This window comes from Gymnodraco acuticeps, unplaced genomic scaffold, assembly GCF_902827175.1.
Source record: "Gymnodraco acuticeps unplaced genomic scaffold, fGymAcu1.1, whole genome shotgun sequence".
Lineage (NCBI taxonomy): Eukaryota > Metazoa > Chordata > Actinopteri > Perciformes > Bathydraconidae > Gymnodraco > Gymnodraco acuticeps.
This window is the reverse complement of record NW_022990238.1, coordinates 7,844,051-7,865,462: the sequence shown is the minus strand read 5'-3', so window position 1 is coordinate 7,865,462 and position 21,412 is coordinate 7,844,051. Positions and strand designations below refer to the sequence as shown.

Genomic DNA, 21,412 nt, shown 5'->3' with positions numbered 1-21,412 from the left:
ATAAGATATGAATGAACAACACAAATAAAATAAGTTACATTCATTTGTTATTGGCTATGGTAGGCTATTGGTTATGTTCACATACTTATTTGATTACATCCACTTGTCTAAGATGACAACAGAGACTTTCGACCCAAACCCAGCTGTTGACTTGTGGATGCAAGCAGCTAATCACAGACTCAACCAGAGAGAAAGAAGTAGGGCCTACATCATCAGCTACCATGTCTGACAGAGAGGAAGACAGTGAGGAGAACAGTCAGGAGGGTAGTGATGACAGCTTGTAGGATTACTGGTCGTGCTAATGTTGTCTTGTGTTCGCCTCTGCATGTGTGTTCTGTGTGCACCTCTGCATGTGTGTTCTGTGTTCACCTCTGCATGTGTGTTCTGTGTTCACCTCTGCATGTGTGTTCTGTGTTCACCTCTGCATGTGTGGTCTGTGTTCACCTCTGCATGTGTGTTCTGTGTTCACCTCTGCATGTGTGTTCTGTGTTCACCTCTGCATATGTGTTCTGTGTTCACCTCTGCATGTGTGTTCTGTGTTCACCTCTGCATGTGTGGTCTGTGTTCACCTCTGCATGTGTGGTCTGTGTTCACCTCTGCATGTGTGTTCTGTGTTCACCTCTGCATGTGTGTTCAGTGCCGTGTGTCTGGCAAATAAAATCAAGACCCCCTCAAAAGTTACGGTTTATTTCATTTTAAGGATGAGCACCAAGCAACATCTCCAGGTGCTCCTTTGAGAACCAGGGCAAAAAAGTGATGTGCACCCCTGGTTATAATGTTCTTTTACATGTACATTTTTCCATTTCAAGTTTTCTATATTTCACACTATTTTCAACAACAACAAAAAAGATATACCTGGAAAACATTGTCACTATTTTAAATGTATATGGTGTGATAAATAGAGAATAGTGACTCAAAACATTTCTCATTTTGCTATATTTCACAGCGTTACAACCCAGAGTTGAATGATATGTTAAGATGTGCATCATTAAGACAAGGCAAACAAGTGCTTTTACACTTTTTGCATACAATGTTATTTTTCTATTTCCATAGAAGTGTTACCTTTACCATCAAAATGTATTCTAGCAAGACATTTGTAATGACAGAGGATGATGCTTGTAAGCAAGTCAGTAGATCAAATCCCAGGTGAGGTACACACATGCTGAACAAAACAGTAAACACTGCAGATAAGAAATGTAAGAATCATGTTTAATGATTTACCGCTGTCAGTTAATCTCTTACGGCCCGTCCACACAGCGGCGTGCGTTGAAGCTTGCCGGCGGGCGTGTCTGAAACTCGACCAACAACCAATCACATGAGTCTCCTGCCCCTGACACACAAGCAGCGGTTTGATTGGCTAGAGCTTGTACTGGCATATGATTCGATTGGCTGACGCTTCTACCGAGGCTTCAAAAGTTGAACATTGCTCAACTTTTGCAGCGAGCCACGCCAGCAAAGCTCCGCGTCGCTTCCCGCAATGCAGTTCGGCGAAAAGTGACGTCACCCCATTCAAAGTGAATGGTGAAGCTTTCAACGCACGCCGCTGTGTGGACGGGCCGTAAGAATAGTGGGCGGCAAATTAGGAAGGGAATTCTTGCAAATCATACATTATTTATCGACTAAAAACTAGATGCATGTTTATTTATAGCATGTTGATATTCAGACAATGGTACAGTGTTGGTTACAGATCCCTAAAGTGCCATACAAATAGGGGAAAGACCACACAGCAAGTGAGAGGATTGGGAAACGTCACAGTAAATCAGTCCATGAGAAGAAGAGTCCTTCACTAGTGACCTTGTGGAGAGACAGAGAAAGAGCTGAGCCAGCATCTAAAGCGTTTATCACCTCCAAAGACGAGGACCTGCTATTCATTCGGGTACAAACATCATTAACATGAACGTCCTTTATAGCAGGTCAAAGAAATGACCATAAAATGAAGACTGTCAAAGTCTCATGTGAGTGAAAACACTGTCTATATCTAAACGCACATACAGTTCGCTAGCTGAGTGGGAGGAAAAGAGAGTGAGCAACACACTTCGAGAAGGGAAAGACACACGTTACGACATTTCATTTTAGATTAATATGAAATGTTGATTGCATTGTTTCCCTTTAATTAAGTTGCAATCATCATCCATCACATTCCACCCCCATTTTGTCCAAGAGAATGAAAAGCTCATTTTCAACTGATTAATTCACTGGTGATTTTCTTTACTACAAAACAAAGACATTAAAAAGGAGACAGGAGAGACGAATGAATTACATCCAAAACACAATGTGACACATAGCAGATGGTAGGGGGGGAAATCATGAGAATAACATGGGGGGTGGGAGAGAATACTTCAAAGGTTGCTAAGCAAAAAAATGACAATGGTTGGTCCACCTTAAAAAGGTCAGTTGTTTGTTATACTGCTAAATAAGATACATTGGGGGCAGCAGTCCATTTGAGGCTTAGAGGAAGATGTGCTGTCATGGAGGAGTGTGTTCTTGGCAGCTAATGTGTAAAGGCTTAAAATGGTCTTATTCCGTCTGATTGTGAATGTGTCCGTTAGTGCCAGGGATATTAGGACAAAGAAAAGTTCATCAGTGTGTGAGCAGTGCCAGGTGGCACAGATGTGCCAATTATACATTTTAAAGTCATTTGTAAACAGTTTATAGCCAGTGAATGACCCGAGAAGACTAACCTTTACTTATTACGTTCTTAGAGTTGTATAGACAATACCACCTGATACTTGAGGAGACGGACATGTCCTCCTCCCAGGCACCAATATTCCAGGTTTACATGCTATTCTGTATATTTTAGAGAGTGTTTTATTGCTGATGTTATTGATCAACTCAACTCTTAAGAGACAGTGATTAAATGAATGATTCATTTCCATTTCCTAGTTGACATTTATAATAACCCTGAGACAGAGCCTTGTGCAGTTTAACGGGGTTTGGCTTTATGTGCACTAAGGGTCTTGTTTACACAAATCATCTGAGACCTCGTGTATCTGTAGCCTCGAGGTGAGATTTATGTGCCGAGTGAGGTTTCTCAAATTTGAAGTATTAAAAAAGATAATCCCAGTAGCTGCTGAAAATAAAACGGGAACAGAGCTGCATAGAAAACAAAATGAGAACTTGGAGTTTAGAGAAGCGTTATTCCCCCTAACCCCTTGGTCCAAATGATATTCTGCAACATGTTCAAAGCAGCAATCACACAGTGTTTCAATTAGATTTCTTATAAAAACAATTCCCCTTTTGTTTTCGCAGCACGGCCTCATTAAATGTTCGTGTTTTATTGAAAGTTCTATGAACAATTAGGCTTGTGAAAACTGCATAAACGCTGCCTGGTGTTACAATAATACTGGTTTGAAAACCATTTGAAGTTTTGCCTGATAAACATCATCTCACTGGTGACCCTAACGAAGACTGCAATGCAGCCCGTATGTCTATCTAATACTGGATCAAATAAATGATATAGTAACAAATTCAAAGAAATGCATTCCTGTATATTGATACCCTTTTAACATCTCCACAAAACATGTGACTCATGGGCTGGCTATACATGTTCAGTTCTGATACTTTTAAAAAGAAATGTTAAACATGACTTTACCACAGAACATTTGTGGAGAGAGATTATGGAGACTGCCAATGATTTTCACATCAAAAGGAAAATATATTGAATTCAATTATTTGTTCTCATTTCTGACTGGCCTATTCATCTGGTCTCTGCTGAGATAAAACACAGCTTTTTCCAACAGAACTTATATTATTTCAAATCTTGTCAAACATGCATCTGCAATGATTTATTTTCAAAGAAAACTCATGATGGAATATTGACTAAAATAGATTATAATGTTGCAACAAACTGTCATAAACGTATTACTGTGCACACATTGTAAAGGCATGAAAATGAAAGGCAGAGCTCTGGTCACTCTTTCACACTCAGCTCTCTGTGCTGGGATCTCAGATGGTTTCAGTGCAGATTAGTGTCTCATAAAACCTGATGATCTTTACTGAGACTCCAATTATGACCCATTAAAAAAGAGGAGGAGGATAACACACTAACAAAGGAAATGTCACACCTGAAAGTACACACGATGTTAGGTTGGTGTGATAACAGTTGTTGAGTTCAAGCAAAGCTATAAATACATGTGCCCAGAATGCAATGAAAACTGACATGAAATATCTATTTGTAGTGAAAACATACACTAAAACACTAGTTTCCCAATGATGGTTTGGGTAACCAATGAAGTCTTTGACAGTCAATGAATAGTAAAGTATTAAGAAATGTTTTAAATATTAACGCTGCCACTTTCTAAAGAGTGAGAATTGCTCCTCTCTCTGTTGTGTTATATCATCATTAAGTGAACTCTCAACTGATATTGTGGATTGTTAGACTTTGAAAGAGCTGTGATGGTGTGAGCATGTTGATACAGACATAAATGAGGAGATGAAATACAATCTGTGAAGTCCAGATCCAGTGAGTCGTCCATGAGGCTCAACAGATGCCAAACATCACACGGCAGCAAGGACTTTAGGAGTATATCCAACATGTATTTGCCAACATCAAGCAGAAAAGCCGTTTCAAAGACCTGTCTATACTCTCAGAATAAAAATGGTGGTGAAGGAATACTGAAACATTGATACTCGTCTACATATTCTTGTTCAAAGTCGTCAAATGTGAATCTTTTGTTTCAACAAATACCACAATCGGCATTGAATTTCATTTCATTTCAAACCTTTATTTAATCAGATTGGTCCCTTGAGATCATAGGTCTCTTTTTCAAGCGAGACCTGCAGCATATAGGTTCCACATGAAACATAAAACAATAAAGGACATCGTACATTATATTTACAGGTACATTTACATAGTTATAGACATTTACAAGTGCCCATAGTATCAACGAGCATTTCATTTAGCCTAGCTTTAAAAACATGCAGAGGAATGAGATTGCTAAGTTTAAATTCTTGCTGAAGATTGTTCCAAGCAAGTGGAGCTGCGCACATAAAAGCTGTCTTACCTAAGACAGTCCTTGCTCTTGGCACATCTAACAATACTACATCATGCGATCTCAGACAATAGCTGCTTGCAACTCTCTGTGTTATCAGAGAGCAGATATAATACGGGAGTTTACCCAACAAAGCTTTATAAATAAAGTGGGCTGTCAAACGATTAACATTTTTAATCAGATTAATCACATGTATATTGTTGTGGGAATGGAAAGATAAATGAAAGAAGGCGGATATATCCATTTAACATACAGTAGCCTATGTATGTATCTATGTTTATTATAACATTGTTCTGTGTGTCAAAATGAAAGTCGGCCCACACACCTATCAATCATCAAACCGTGGGGTCTTATTTCATTACGTGTTGATTTCTATCAACACAGGGGGGGGGGTGATCTAACCGCCTTCTGGAAAAGCTTCACAAGTACGTCGGTACGCAAATGCGCTTTGTGACACAAGTGACGGTAAGCATTTCAGATCGTTGCTGCGCATGCGTACCTGGGTACCAGTTATGTGCACCTACTACAGCAAAAGTATTCTCCGTCGGGACAACACCATGCCGTTATCTTGATTCTGATTGGCCAGAAGACATTATCAAAGATGTTCTATTGAGAAGACGATCACTACGTGACAAAAGTTTTCAAAACCGTTTCTGGTCCTCGGTCTTTCCAGATAAGTGGCTACTGAAATCAATCTTACTAACTGCTGTCTGTGCAATTTACTCCGCGCGAGTTGGCAGACTTTATTTTGCTTCCTTTAACATCATTTTTCATGGTGGGGCTAAGCCATTTCTTGGTATGGGTGTAGCCTACCCCAGCCATACCCTGGCACTGCCACTGGTGGCACGTATGGGGCGGGCCATTCTGCACATGCGTTAATGCGTTAAATATTTTAATGCAGTTAATTCAAAAAATTAATTACAGCCGTTAACGCGATAATTTTGACAGCATTAAAATAAACGTGTACCAATGACTGAGCCTCTTTACAGTAAGTGATGGCAAACCTGCCTTGGCATACAGGGTACAGTGATGAGTAAGTGCTTTACAATTTGTGACAAATCTCAGTGCACTGTGATAGGCGGCATCTAACTTTTCCAGGCAATGGGCAGGTGCATTCATATACAACAAATCACCATAGTCCAGCACAGGTAAAAAGGTCACAGTGACTAGCCTTTTCCTGGCTTCAAAAGAGAAACAGGACTTGTTTCTGAAAAAGAAACCTAGTCTAACCCTCAGCTTTTTAAGCAGGTTATTGACATGAAGTTTAAAAGTAAGACAATCATCAAGCCAGATACCTAGGTATTTATAACAGGTAACCACTTCAAGTACTTGTCCTTGCATAGTAACAATATCTAAAACAGGCTCTGGTGTCTTTTTAGCTTTAGAAAATAGCATTACCTTGGTTTTATCAACATTTAAAAGAAGCTTAAGTTCAGAGAGCTGAGTCTGAATAATGTTAAAAACAGCCTGTAATTTAACACCAGCCTCCTTAATGGAGGGACCTGCACAGTACATCACGGTATCGTCCGCAAATCGTATCGGTATCGTATGAAAATTAGATAGTTTGATTTCAGTTATTTTGCAGAAAATGAATCAGTTATTTAGGAGATTATTTTGGTAATTAAGTCATTGATTCTGTCCCTTGCCCAGCTAAAAAAGCAAACCATTATCTGGTTTACACATTTCTTTGTCATCACATTATCACCAATATCGTTTTAGAATGACAGAGATTGTGATTGTGGAACTTTGGGCATTTTCAATATGTTTTTAACCTAACCAAGGTTCTTGTATTTCATAATACTGTTGGAGGAAATCTCGGTCTGGGCCACTTGAAGATCCGGATCTCCTCCACACTATACCATCACATTCTAACAGGCAGACAGAGTTTGATGCAATAGAACTTGTATTACGTCAAAAGACATCAATCAAAGTCCGAGCAGACCCCGGGATCATACTGCTAAACATACGTTGTTCTAGCACCTTTATAGCTAAGCCTTCTTGTTCCTTATTGGTTGACCTTGGTGAAGGACGACAAACCACCTCCCAGTTTCTTTGTCTGCAACTTTTTCTGCAGAAATTTGCATTCACCTACACTTCCGCACACGTGCCCACATTGACCGCTTCTTGACCTTCACCAAATGTCACTATCAAGCGAGGGGAGTTTTACCACTGGTCTCTTTCCCAGTTGTAACCTCGCATCTCATTATCTTCAGGCAATGTGAATAATAGTGAACCTTAACCTAAAAGTGGCCTTTTCGTTCAACCTGACACACACATACACACTCAGAGAGAGAGAGTGGGACCCGTATACAGACATGCGCACTAGCCTTAGCAGTCCACTTCTCTCCTCCACATGAAGTAACACCCTCATTCAGATGGAAACACTGTTCTGACAGTGTACACACACTCTAACATTACACTATATTATTATACTGTATTATACCAAGTATTATAGCACTATACTGAACACTTATCATTCCCCATTATTTTCTAGTAATGAGCATTTCTTCAAGAAAAGTCCTACTCCAACAATACGACAGAGTGCTTATATTGCTTTCTGAACTTTAAAAACTGTACTTCTGTCTTTGCCTCCGTCACAGAAACAACCACACAAACTTTCACCGGCTCTCCGACTCCTCCACTCATGCTGCCCTTATCATGGAGTCAACAAGAGTGAGACGGCACCCCTTTGTGTGTCAGCAGCCTCACTCCACCTCCCTGCAACATTAACGAGTCCAAACCAAGCTCACCCCGCTCCACCCCTCTAGCCCCTCCCCCCGCCTGCCAGTCGCCATACCGCTGAGTAAATGTCCATGTAGAAATCAAATCAAACACTGCCCCTGCTGTTCGCCTGCTGACAAGTACATGTTCATGACAAGTGCAACGCTACAACTGCTGCAGCATGACATGATGGACAGTTACTAATGTTACTAGTCGCCCTTTAGTGCCGCATGTGGTATCTCGGGGTGGAGTTTGGATCCAGATCCGTGAACATCTAGCAACCACACGCTGAATAATAAATGTGTAGGGAAAGCGAGGCGGCAACTGCCAAAGCAGAACGGAATATGAATGCGAAATAAACGAAGGCAGGGCAGACCCAAAATATCATAGCCAAATATTATTAAAGTGAGAAAGACATATAGAAAGAACAGTACAAGGTTAACCCAATTATTGTTGGTCTGTACAGAAACTTAATCGTAGAAAAAATTCTATTTTAGACAGTTTTATGTCTAACCCCTAGTTTCCACCCGTCCGTCTGCGTCGCGTAACGGCTGCGCCGCGGTTTTGGTCCGGCCTCCTCCGGCGTCATACCCTACCGGGTGCGTTTCAGAAGCATTTCAGAAGCGGAGCGTCTTGCCTGCCGGCTCGCAGTTTCAGTTGATTTGAGCATATTTCCTGGACAGACTACTTTGTACAGACAAAGTTAATAATAATTGTAATATCCCAGTTATAAACGACATGAATCAAAGATGTGTTGCTGTATTTTGAATAAAAGATGAAACCTATGTATTTAAGCTGAGGACAGCCCTATATGTAGAAAGGCTTCGTAAAATATTCATCCAAATGAGATCCCAAATGATACTCCCAAGTAGTGGTGAATCAACACTGGCTCATTATATGTAAGCTCGAAATGTCTGATTTATGCGAGAGTGCTTCAAGACACTGACCGTATCAGTCCGTTAGAAAGGCTTTGGTTTTGTTCGCCAGTATGTCCAGACACAAGAGCTTTTCAGCTGGCAGATGATTCAAATTCAGTGTTATCACCACACTAACTATTTCTCCTCTAAGTGAGGAAAGGGAAACTTCTGTGTTGTTTATCGCTGGTTTCCCCATGGTAACAACTCCAAGGTTAATGTAGCTGGTTGTTTTGGGGGGTTTTTTCACCTTGAGTAAATGTCTGAAGAGACAGTAGTAGAAGAGGGGAGGACTGAATAGGGTGGAAGGATCTTACATTCATTCAGCTGTTTGTAATCACACACATTAAGCACACTATTATTCATGCAGGCTTTGTTTTATTTCCTCCACAGCACAGATGCCAAACCAAAGAGGAGAGCAGTGAAGCAAGCTGGAAGGGATCACTAGGACTCAGCGGAACACAATGTAAATCTACTAAAACAACAAACATCAAGTTTTGGGGTCAGCGTAAAACGCAGATTTATCCAGACACTAATTTCTGACAGATTGCAATGCAAATACATCACAAGCTGTGTTTTAAATCTGAGATGAGATTGTACATTCATACACCCACGTGCTTTTGAGTGATAGCGATCATTTTACAAAGGAAAGAAAGACGCTGGTCGACAGAAACAGCTGCGGCAGACTCAAACTGACTTTGGCCTCCAGGGGCAAATGTCTGTGATTTCACGTCATGCTGTCCTGCACAGGTGAGTCATTTTGACAAAAAGAGCGCACATTGTCCTGACACCGAGGTGAGAACTGTTCCAGAAGTAGGGCGACCGTACCTGGAGACAGGGAGGGAGCTGGCAGGTGGAGCTTTTAAAAGGGATATCTTGACATATAAGGTTTTAGGCACATTTTTAGGCACGGAAAAGTCACATTTCGAGATCAAATCTGCAGTGGATATCGTCACGGTGACAGCAACCGTTGGTTTGTGCACTGTAGCTGTGAAAGTTGGACTATGGCATTTTGGATGCAGCCATCTTGGTACTTAGCCAACAAGAAAGGACTTGAGAGTGGAGGTAAGAATTGAACGCTGACCAGGGCAATTTTACGGGATCAAAGATGTTACTATCAACTTCACAAACGGAAAACACTGACACTGAAGTTGTCAGCGAAAATGTAGAAGACACCCACATCGGGCAACATAGTGGTAGAAACCTCTGCATCACAAAATACAAGTGGATAAGTAAGAAATAATATGAGAAAGAAAGTCCGTCCCTACACTCTGAAAATACGACAAGTGCATTTAGAAACTGTCAAAAGACACTTCACCTTACATATAAATGGAGGGCGCCCATTTGACCAGTGGTCACTTTCCATTAAAGCCGCCTAAATCCCTTTATAGCGGCACAGAGTCTCATGAGGCCCAGAGCACACAGCTCTCAGGTGAACGCTCGAGATCAAAAGAGCTCCTGGGCAGCTTTCAGAGATTAAAGAGGCAAGTTGACAAGTTGACAAAAGGGGAGTCTAAAAGAGTCTGTCAGTCTGTTTGAGGAGGTTGTGGGATTTATGTTTTCAACCCCAGGCAGTCAGGTCCAAGCAGTTAGATGTTGAGTATAGACTCGTATGTTCAGGCAGCTTATTAAGGAAGCTGACATACACAAAAACCACTCAGCAACACTGAGCTGCTTGCAGAGTGAATTCCTCACAAAAAAAAACATCAATCCAACCGGATTTGCTCTGTTCATCATTTTGAAAAAGGAGTTCAGGAGGGAGGAAAACAAAAAAAGAATATCCTAGGCAGATCAAGTAAACATACAACTATCGTTATCATGCAAGACACAATGTTTCTGGGAAGCTAACTACTGATGAAGAGCAGCCAAGAGCATTCAAGTTAACTGACCTTTGATTTTATAACCATTAGTCGATATCTGTTGAACGCAGCGGATGGCTAATGCATTGAGCAGCTGCAACACACACACAAACACACACAAATGCAGAATAAGCCAAGACTAGGGGTGTAACGGTATCCGTATTCGTCCCGTACCATCACGGTTCGGACGTCACGGTTCGGCACACACAGTCACATGACGAATACGCCTTTTTTTTACGAGTGGTAAAAAAGTCTGTCATTCAGGGCAGTATCCACTACACTATATATAATCCAGGGGGCGGTATTGCGCCTAAAAGCTGTTTGCCAGCCGCCCTTAAACAACAAATGAAGAACAAGAAGAAACAAAACAACAAAACGAACAAAATACAAGAAGAAAAAAAGTTAGTATGGCGATTTCAGATAACACAAGAGCTAGAACCCACCTGCTTCTTTTAAATCAGCTGTGTGGGAACATTTCGGGTTCCCTGTGGACTACATTAACGATGAAGTGAGCGAGTGGTGGATCGGACGAGGACGGTGTGTCGGCGTTGTTCGACAGCGGTGCGGTATGCTAATGGTAACACACGCCACACATGCTAAATCATATCAGAAGGCATGGCCCAGATTTGCCAATCACCGGAGCCCGGCAAAAGACAACAGCAGTTCAACAGCTGATCCCTGCTGTTTTTAAGAAGCCAATAGACATGAAAGCCGTGAGACCAAAATAAATAACGGAAGCTTTTGGCATATGTTTTTCAACGACTTTGCGCTCTTGAAACACTTTCTTATTATTTATGATGTCATATTTTCAAGACATTCTTTTTAGTTTTACAGCTTGATGAAACCTTTTTGTTTGACATCAGCCATTATAGATAATATGGCCATCTGAGTGTGAGTGTTACTGTTTGTGGTTTGTTTTTAACTGTTTACAGTTAATTATTCAAAATGTCAGAGTTCCTTATTTTTAAACTGAAACTTGCACTACCGTTCAAAAATAAATAACAAACCTGGAATTATGCATTTGGGACTTTTTTTTTGCTTTTTCTTGTTGTACCGAACCCGTACCGAACCGTGACCCCCAAACCGAGGTACGAACCGAACCGTGACTTCTGTGAACCGTATACCCCTAGCCAAGACTGACTGCATGTGGCAGGACATTACAATACAAACCCACACACAAGCAAATATAACCATACCCTGAGCACACACACACACACACTCTCTCCTCCTCCTCCTCCTCTTGTGGCCATGATGAAGTAGGTCTCCAGACAGGCTCTGAGGTAATGGGCCGTACCCCTGTCCTCTCGTCTTGCTTCCCCTCCTCTCGTTGCTGGCCTGAATGTGAATTAACATGAAATGATGACTTCATGTCAGACTCTCTCCTCTCCTCAGTCACTGACACAGCTCACTGGCTCTTCAACCTCTTGACGACCTCTCCATGGAAGAACAACCAAATGCAAGGATTAGGACACCTCTAATTTCCTGTCTGGCTTCACATATGTTTTGGGGATGTCAATGATCCATGCCTTTTTTGTATGGATTTGTATTGAATTAGGGCTGGGCAAAATGTCTCCAAAAATATATATCTTAATATGTTTAGGGTATGCCCCGACATCTCCATATTTTAATAATTGAAAGTAACATTACTTTTTGAGTCTTAATGCGTATGATTATAAAAGTTTGATCATTCTAGTAAACTAATTTGAACACTGAGGTATGTATTCATGTTATTAAGTTTGACTAAATATTCAAAGAATTGAAATTAAATATAAATCTGACATACATTTAATAGTTGTTTTAATAATTATCAATCTTTTTTTAATAATATCTATTCATTTTGTGTAGTTTATATTTAATTATTATTATAATATATATAATTATTATTTCATTTTCAGTTGAGCCAGTGAAACCTGATCGTGACGCGACTAGTTGAGCAATTGTGGATGGCATCACTATCTTTGGACAGCCGTTAATATACCCAAGCGTGCTAATCGGTACCTAATGGATATAAAAAGGTAAATATGTATTCATTTCACACTACGCTGTGTTTATATAATACGCACCCCAGAAAACCAAAAGTCAAAAATAAGCATATTTAGTCACAACACAGAAGCCACTGTCACAAAGGCCTACGTTGTTTACTGCTACGTTCACAGCGGCTTAGTTTGACAACCAGGAAGAGGAGCTTTCATTTTGCTTTTGCTCTTAAGTCTCTGCAGTTTCTGGAAAGCTCAGGTCAGGGCAAAAGGAAAAACCTTTTCAGCCTTGCGTACACTGCTCGCTTGCAACTAAGTCAAGTGTGCAAAACCAGCAGACATTTGTGTATCCATGTCATGATTAAAGCTCTGAAAATGGATAAAGGGTTTTTCTTTTGAGAAGGAAACTAACTGCTTTCAACACGTCAACCAAATGTCCTATTTTATTCATCACTAAGCGAGTCATCTCAAGTACAGCCAAAAAGAAAAAGCTATCAGTTGTTTGAGGGTGAGGAAAACCCTTGAGGGGAAATTGCTGCACCTTTAAGCCTCACCACAACATACAGTGTATCATCAGCAGACCATAATAGCAGTGCAGCTTCAGAGTGTACTCCAGAAGCACCATCCACACTCCCTGAGCTGTCAGTCTGTGGCTGCACTCCAGCTCTGTGGGGCGTTTCAGAGAGGCGTGCTTGTGGGTGTCAGCGGTGCTTTCACTGCCCTTTAAAAAAGAGACTCAGAAATCATGTCCGTCGGGAATGTAAAATGCCACGGTGATGCCACGTTAGTGATTAATACTGTCCATCAACTCAAACTGAATGTGATGCATTAGGTTTCACATGTTGAGAAATGAATTTGTAATCGATAAAATGCAGTTGTAGCGGCCAGGGGAGAAGGAGGAGGGGGACGGATTAGAGAGTGTACCACCCTCCCCGATGGGCGACTCTACTGTAGTGCTGCTCTGCTGGCGAGAAGAAACAAGCTATGCAATAATCAGCCAGTGGAGCGCTAAGGCCACAAGTTGTGTGTAATGGATCATTACTGCTGCTGTACACAGCCAGCACCGTTCCATTGCTGTTCCAACAAGGCTCTGGTCAGACGAGTGGCTGATTAGTGTCTGTGTGATACAGAGCTCAGGGTCCAGCTGCTATCAGGTTTCACATTAGGGCTGAGAGTGTGACAGGGGGCTACCTGGCCTGCACTGCTCCAGGGGGATTTATATGTATACATGTATGTATCTGAAACATGCAGTGAGTGTAGGTCAGACACACTGAGCTGATTCTCTCTGGCAGACACTGATGCAGCTTGTCAGTGTGATCAATCAGCATTTCATCGCGGCTGTAATCACCCATGACAACAACAAACACAGGCAAGGGGAAGTCCAACACATGATCTCCTCAATATTACACCATTTCAACTTTGTGAGGCTCAGATTAAAGACAAATTCACAATGTTCACCACAATTAATTATAAATCATATTCTGACGTGTTCTCTCACGATCAATCAAATAAATAGATGGTGATAGATGACGACCTTAATGAGAGTAAGACATTTGCTCATATTAAGTTATTAAGCGAGGGTCTTTAATTAAGGTGAGATGGCCCACATGATCCAATATTAAACACTGGTAACACATTTTTTAAATAATCATTTGAAATATTGATCTGCCAATAATAAAATATTGTTATAACCAAAACATCACTTTAACACAAAGTATTGCAAACAAGCACAGAAAGTTGATCTGTAATCTCTTTCACATATTTGATATTTGGGTTTCTATTTTTAAATCACCAGTTCTAGTCTATTCTTTTTTTAGGTACATTTCCTGTGTGGCTTTTGGCGACATTTACAGTTTGAAAGTTCGGCTTCATCAGTTAAATTGATTCTCAAACTCAGCTAATAAAGCATTTCCAGTTTTGAATACATTTCAAATGATGTCCAGTAACTTCTTACCACTAATGGAAAATGACACCACATGCATAACAATTGAAGAGCCCAATGTGCTGCGGTCATCCTAAGCAGACTTTATGTGTTGTGCAGTCGCCCCCTGTATTTCAACCGTTAGTAAGTCACTTACTTATATAATAACGTTCGAGAGCAGAATGTCACAAAGTGCTTCACAAAAGGCAACTGAAAACAAAACAGACTTTGAAGAGAACAACATCAAATGAAAGCATGAGTAAATAAAAGTGCACAAAAGCAGGTGTTAACAGACGGCCTCTCTGGATAAAAACTACAACCTGTGATCGGTCGTCACTCTGACCCCTCAGCATCCTTGAAGAAATGCTGTTTGGAAAGAATCTCTCAACAGAGGCTTTTATGTTGTTCCCCTGAATGTTGCTACATGTGGCTGTGCTCTCTTTTAGCTGCTTAGAAAAGTGTATATTTAGAAAGAAGTGCTCACATGTGAACATAAAAGAACAACCTAAGCAGTCTGCTAGTTTCAAAAACACTGAAACTATCTGAGGCCTCCTACAATGTGTGAACACAGGTGGGAATGTGCACACTGATGATGGCGTTTCCCTTTTGTGCCGCGCTCTGCTCCAGTTCCATCCGTCACATCACACTGACTCCCGTGTCCCACAATCCCCCCTACGGTCATTCATCACAATGTCACTCAAACGCTGACTCGGGTCCCTGGAGTTCCATGGTAATATCGTCCCTTTCCTTGTGTGTGTGTGTGTGTGTGTGTGTGTGCATGTGTGTAATCATTCATGTATGCATATATTGTGGTGTGTACGCCTTTGAATGAATGCGTCTCTGTGCATGGATGCAAGTGTTTTTCTATTTTTGGTCGCCCTTTTTTGTTTCCCTTTCCTCTCAGAATGCGCTGGAGATATTTAGGTGTGTCGCTGCGGTGACAGAGAGAGAAGAGATGGAGGGGGGGTCCACAGAGAGGAGGGGGGGGGCTCAGCAGCAGCAACAGGCAGAGGGCAAAGAAGATGACGGCGCCTTCTAGTAGCCTCTCTGTCAAGGTGATTATCTTTGAACCCTGATTAAGGTCAAAGGCGTATCATACACCATGCACGGTGGTTACTAAGAGGAGTCAGAAAGAGACTCATTGGGCTGCAGTGCAAGGCATTGACAGGGCCAAGCTGGCTTTGCATTATCTCCCTGAAAATTCAACAGAAGGAAATTATATAAATGTTCTCCTGGCAGACTTGTAGAATTTCTGCGGCTCACTGAAATATGAATTTAAACTCCGATTAAAGCAACGGGCATGAATAGAAAATCACTACGGCCAACATGAGATGCACGATTGTTGTTTTCCACTTAGCTTCTCTGCATTGAGTACCTCCCAGGATTAAACAAAGATATCAATCCGACACTTAAGCTGTAATGTCTTACATAACACACAGCTGTGGTGCAATAATGCTGTTGAATGCTCTGTTAATAACAACAGTGTCCACTCGTAAAATTAAAGACCTCATCTGAGCAGAACGGATCCCAGAGGCAGCTCCACAGTGCGGTGAGCTGTGTGTGTGATGTGTGTGTGTGTGTGTGTGTGTGTGTGTGTGTGTGTGTGTTGTCCATGCTTCACTGGTCAGTTTTCAACGCAGACAAACGGAGAGAACTCTCGTTAATGCAGATCTGTGGACAAGCTTCAAGTGGAAAGTCAGGCTGATAGTTAAGCAGCTGCCCACCACAAACTCCATGTAATCACTCTGCTCCATAGAATAAAAGAATCGACGGAAAAACTCAAATGCATTGTTCAACTCTACAAGGAAGTTATGTTTTTTATTCATTTTGGACACTTCAACGAGGGAAAATAAATCCACTTCCAGCTTCTCAAATAACAAGAGCTGCTTCTGTTTTCATTCATAGTAAAACTGTTTTGTTAAAGACGTTTGGGCAGACACAAGTTATATTTCAAGACATGACGCTCTGCCAAGGTTGTAATGTTTCTGACATAAAACAAACGGCTCATTAATGAATGTAAGAAACGAATGGACAGAATAACAGTTGCCCTATGTGTCATCGCAGAGTGGTGAAAGAGCACAGTAGAAAACATTCAAGTAACTCTTGTAAGCTTCCGATCCTTCCGCGCAGCGACTGTCCCTTTCCCCGTTGAAATAACAAATCACTGTGTCACCAGGGGAGGATTATGTTAGCTCTAGCTAATTAACATTAATAATTTGTCCAAGATCACTCTTGTGGCTTCCTTCTGCTTAATGTGCTCTCTTCAAGCTGGCGTCTGTTCTCAGCCAATGAGTGATTGCGAGGTAAAAGATGCTTTCTCTCCCATTACTAATTACGGTTCCTCAATTCGGTACTGCCAATACTGAGTAATGATCCGATACAAGCGCTTTAGGTTCGAGAACTATACATCTGCAGAGTCACTTTATTGAGTACCACTAAAACCATTGTAAGAGGTCATCACTCTGTAAAAGTAACGGTCTATAGCCATGATCTAAATGCTTGTGTCATATCATTTTAAGGAGTGAAGAAAAATCTGACTTTTGTTTTTTCGGCTCGTCAAACTGTTATTTAAGCGTATCAAATGAACGGCTCTGGATCGGGACTTTGAATTGAAGTAGCTCATGAAATACGAGGTGTGAAAAGTTCAATCCAAGGAGTCAATGCGGCTTTAATTGAAATGTGCACATAATGTTTACTTTTGACTTAAATGTTTAGTGTTTCTGTCTTAGCCAACAAAAGGTGTCCAAACAGAATTACACTTCAGTTTCAGTTATTTACTAACTTCACTTATTTATATTCTCTAATGGATATAATGAGATATGGTTTCAATAAAATGTCACTCAACCCGTCCCTACCCCTATTCCTTCATTATTATTATAATAAAAGTGAATGGCATGCAGTGTTTTTGAAATCAATGTATACTTGAACTGCATTAGCAGGACATCAAAATGCAGTGTTGGTGTTCTTCGCTGGCCTGGGAGCGCCTTGGGATCCCCCAGTCAGAGCTGGTTGATGTCGCCAGGGAAAAGAAAGTTTGGGGCTCTCTGCTGGAACTGCTACCCCCGCGACCCGACCACGGATAAGTGGGAGAAGATGGATGGATGGATGTATACTTGAACTGCATTAGCAGGACATCCAAATGCAGTGTTGGTGTTCAGTGGGATGGATAACTCAAGAGTCTGCCAACAGTCGAAAACTGCAGAATAAAACTCCACACTCAAAAGAAAATGCTGAAGAAATGTAAAATATTTAGAGACATGAGGTGTGAGAGTGAAGTACTCCTTAAAAAGTATTTGAACATCCTGTCTGTCATTGAAGAAATAACAGATGAGTTTTTGTAGTTTATCCAAAGAAAAATCCGGGTTGTTCTATTTAAAAATGATCATTCCTCTTTTGAGTCATTCAAAGACAGTATGTGGGCACTTCATCTACTCACTGATGGACTAAATCAAAAATCTGTAAAGTGAGTGCAAGTATGCAACGAGTGGGTGTTCAGAAAACTGTTTTAGTGACATAACCAACAGCTAGAAATTGTTGGATTTGATCTGCCAAAAAGAGTATCTTCTGAAAATGTTAGCCTGAAATCATTACATTTCACCACCACTGGCTGGCTCGTTGCATTTTGTAGTAAAAGCACATTATTGACACAGAACAAAGGGAACAACAGGCTGCTACACCCAATAGCAAGCCAAACTAGAGGAATCAATCAACACCAGAAACCTTCCAAATAACGCTTGGCTGCATTTTGCTGCTGCAATACCAGAACTCCTTATATGCTCTGATTGTTGTCAAAAGAAATACGAGTTGTTTGCCAGAGAGGAACAAAAGGCATTTGGGGGAATTTACTTTTTACTACGGCCCCAGACAATTCAATGTATTTCCTTCAATGGACAAACTGTACATATAACAGTAAGCACAGAGCTATTATGTGAAGACTCAGGACAACGACAAGGAGAGTCAACCTTTGCAGCACAACACGAGGGTCCCAAAGGGAAAACCTCAGCAGGAGAAAACCCAGCATAGCAGCGTGGGAGGGAAAGAGCAGCTATCAGTAAACATCAAGCCGTTTTGATAGCAGCAAAGCAAATCATCCATTTCTGTAAACTTGCAGGACTATCAACATCTCAGAAGCTGAGTCCTCTGAGGACTAGGATGCTGCAGGAAGGCGCTGACCCCAACAGAGCTGACATTTAAAAGAAGACAAGAGTGGACTCACGGTTTTGAAGTCGCTGTGGCTGCACTCCTGGCCTTGGTAACGGCAGTAGAGCATCATGTCTTTGAGGTCGTGGCCGACCCTCTCGATGAACTCCTTCATGCTGAACACCTTGGGCTTGTACTCGGTGAAGTTAGATCTCTCCTGGAGGAAAGCCAGCACGTCGGGCTCGGCCAGGTGAGGCTGGGGGATATTCAGGTGCACATCCAGCAGGGACAGCAGGTCCCCAGCGTGGTACAGATCGTTGCGGGTGAGGTGGCTGAAGCGGTAAGAGTTGAGGTTACAGACGGTCACAGCGGGGAACACCAGGGTGCTGGAAACCACGGCGTCCACGCTGGTCACATGAGGGTAGGAGAAGAAATAGGCCAGCCGCTCGGCACTCTCCAGAGCTAATAATCCCAGGCAGCCCAGCAGAGCCGCAGCCCAGAGCAAGCGGCGCACACTTGGCTGACCATAAGGGAAGATGAAACGCAGGCCGTGCAGCGTGCTGCTGTGAGCGAAGGCCTGCCAGGAGGTGGGGTGCAGGCTGGAGCTCTCTTGGCTCCCCTGACTGCCACAGCTCTCCTTTAGATCCATCATCAGCCCTCCAGCCCCTCGGCCAGGGTTCCCCAGGTGCACTAACACCTGCAGAGCCAGAGGGAAGGTCAATAAGACACTGAAATGCACAGTCCATAATCATATTGAGCATATTGATAAAGCAAGAGAAGAGCCAGAGAGAGAAACAGAAGAACTGTTGAAAATAGAGGCATCAAGAGTGAAATAGAGAGGAAAAAAGTACGAGGCAAAAACAGAGCCCTGCAGCAACAGTGACTGAATAAAACACACAAAAACTGAACATTTAAAGCAAAGCAACAACTGAACAGAAAGTATACACAAGGAGGCACAGACCTCCAGAACCCAAATAACTACTAAAGACTGAGCGTGAGAGAAAGAAGAAAGAGGCTCCCTTCAGGGCATCCCTTTCCACTCTCCATCACTCCCCTGAGCTGAGAGTTACTGTGGCTGCCAGCCCGCCTGTGGCTCCTATTACACCTCCAACACCCCACACGCACACACACAAACACCACCCAAATCCCAAATTGCCCCCCACCCTCGCCTCCATCATCTGTCGCCCATTGTGACTGCTCGATTTCATTGACAAAAATCCCAGAGGTAAGTCCTCTGTGGCACCCGGAGCGAGAGGTGAGAGTCACTTAAGCCGCAAGCCAATCAAAGCTGTGTCTGTGTGTTTAACGTCCCGACTCATCTCCATTCAAAAACACACACTCTCTCATGCATGAGTGTGCACCCAAATTGACACACACACATACGTCCAGGCTTTTCAGGATCTCCCATGCACCCCAACTAAATGACAAGCCTAAGCACCTCTCCGTTCAGCCTAGCGATAAGACATCCAGCCGGCGCGAGTGTGTGTGTTTGTGAGCCTCAGAGCGCACGTGTGTGTTTGTGCGTGTGTGAAAGAGAGAGAGAGAGAGGGGAGCTGTTGATGATCAGAGTCGCTGGTTAGTCTTGCATGCCGATCCTAACTCCTCCTGTTTTCCTCTGGGCAGATACAGCCGCTTTCCCTCCTCTTCCCAGCTCTTCTGTGGCGGTGGCGAAAAACAGCGGAGCCGCGAGAGACGCACACACACCACCACACATGCTCGCACAGAGGAGGAGAGAGAGAGGAAGGGGTGGGGGGGAGAGAGGAGGGAAGACGGCACTCTCCTCCTTTGCTCTCTCCACAGCAAAGTCACTTCTTGAATACGTTTCCTTTCTCCTCCAACACCAGCACCTTCCTGCTCTTATTAATCCATCAGTCTTTCATATTTCCACATCTCGTCTGTCAAAGCAAACAGAGTGATGGACGGATGCAAAACGGAAGGTAGACGGAGAGACAAATAGTAGAGGGGAAAACAGTGGCGGTTGCTTGGTCGGGGAAGGGTGGGGGATGGGGGGTGTATGTCATGTGAAGTGAAGCAGAAGCAGAGATGGAGGAGTAAAGGAGGTGGACGGGAGGGATGAGGATAAAAATAAGATAGGAAAACTATAAAAAGAGCGAGCAAGTGAGCGAGGGAGTGAGCGAGGAAGTGAGCGAGGGAGTGAGCGAGGAAGTGAGCGAGGAAGTGAGCGAGGAAGTGAGCGAGGAAGTGAGCGAGGAAGTGAGCGAGGAAGTGAGCGAGGAAGTGAGCGAGGGAGTGAGCGAGGAAGTGAGCGAGGGAGTGAGCGAGGAAGTGAGCGAGGGAGTGAGCGAGGAAGTGAGCGAGGGAGTGAGCGAGGAAGGAGCGAGGGAGTGAGCGAGGGAGTGAGCGGGGAAGTGAGCGAGGGAGTGAGCGAGGAAGTGAGCGAGGGAGTGAGCGAGGAAGTGAGCGAGGAAGTGAGCGAGGGAGTGAGCGAGGAAGTGAGCGAGGGAGTGAGCGAGGAAGTGAGCGAGGAAGTGAGCGAGGGAGTGCGGTCACCCCACTGTCACACAGAGGGAAGTCATTCAGACAGATAATGTCACGTTCACAGGAGAGGGTATAGATGTAAAGAGAATAATAAGTGGGTTTGTCATGTGTAATGAATGTAACTGTGCACCGATATCTGTGAGCTGAGGCATTTCATCTTTGTGAGTAGTAGTGTGTTTATCATTATTAGTCAGTATGTGAAGAGATTCAAGGGGAGGGCAAAAGGGAAATAATATAAGCATGTTAGGGTGTTAATATGTGGTGATAGATAGATGATACTGCAACCAGGGTGTCTTTAAACAGAAAGGGAAAGGGCTATTGTCAATCAAATACATTTGAATTTCCCCTCATCAGATGGAGATAGTTAAAAGCTTCATAAAGTGGATTATGT

General features: G+C 42.6%; 1 protein-coding gene across 1 annotated transcript in view; it reads right to left on the bottom strand.

Annotated features, from left to right (window-relative positions):
• Positions 1 to 20,194, bottom strand: part of asic2 (acid-sensing (proton-gated) ion channel 2) — a 427,733-nt gene extending 407,539 nt beyond the window's left edge. Inside the window, exons 1-2 of the mRNA XM_034219441.1 lie at positions 19,961 to 20,194; positions 18,599 to 19,219 (exon numbers count right to left, since the gene is read on the bottom strand). Coding sequence (XP_034075332.1) covers positions 18,599 to 19,174 — 576 coding nt within the window. The 5' untranslated portion in view covers positions 19,175 to 19,219; positions 19,961 to 20,194. The remainder of the gene's footprint in view (positions 1 to 18,598; positions 19,220 to 19,960) is intronic.
• Between the last annotated feature and the right edge of the window lie 1,218 nt (positions 20,195 to 21,412).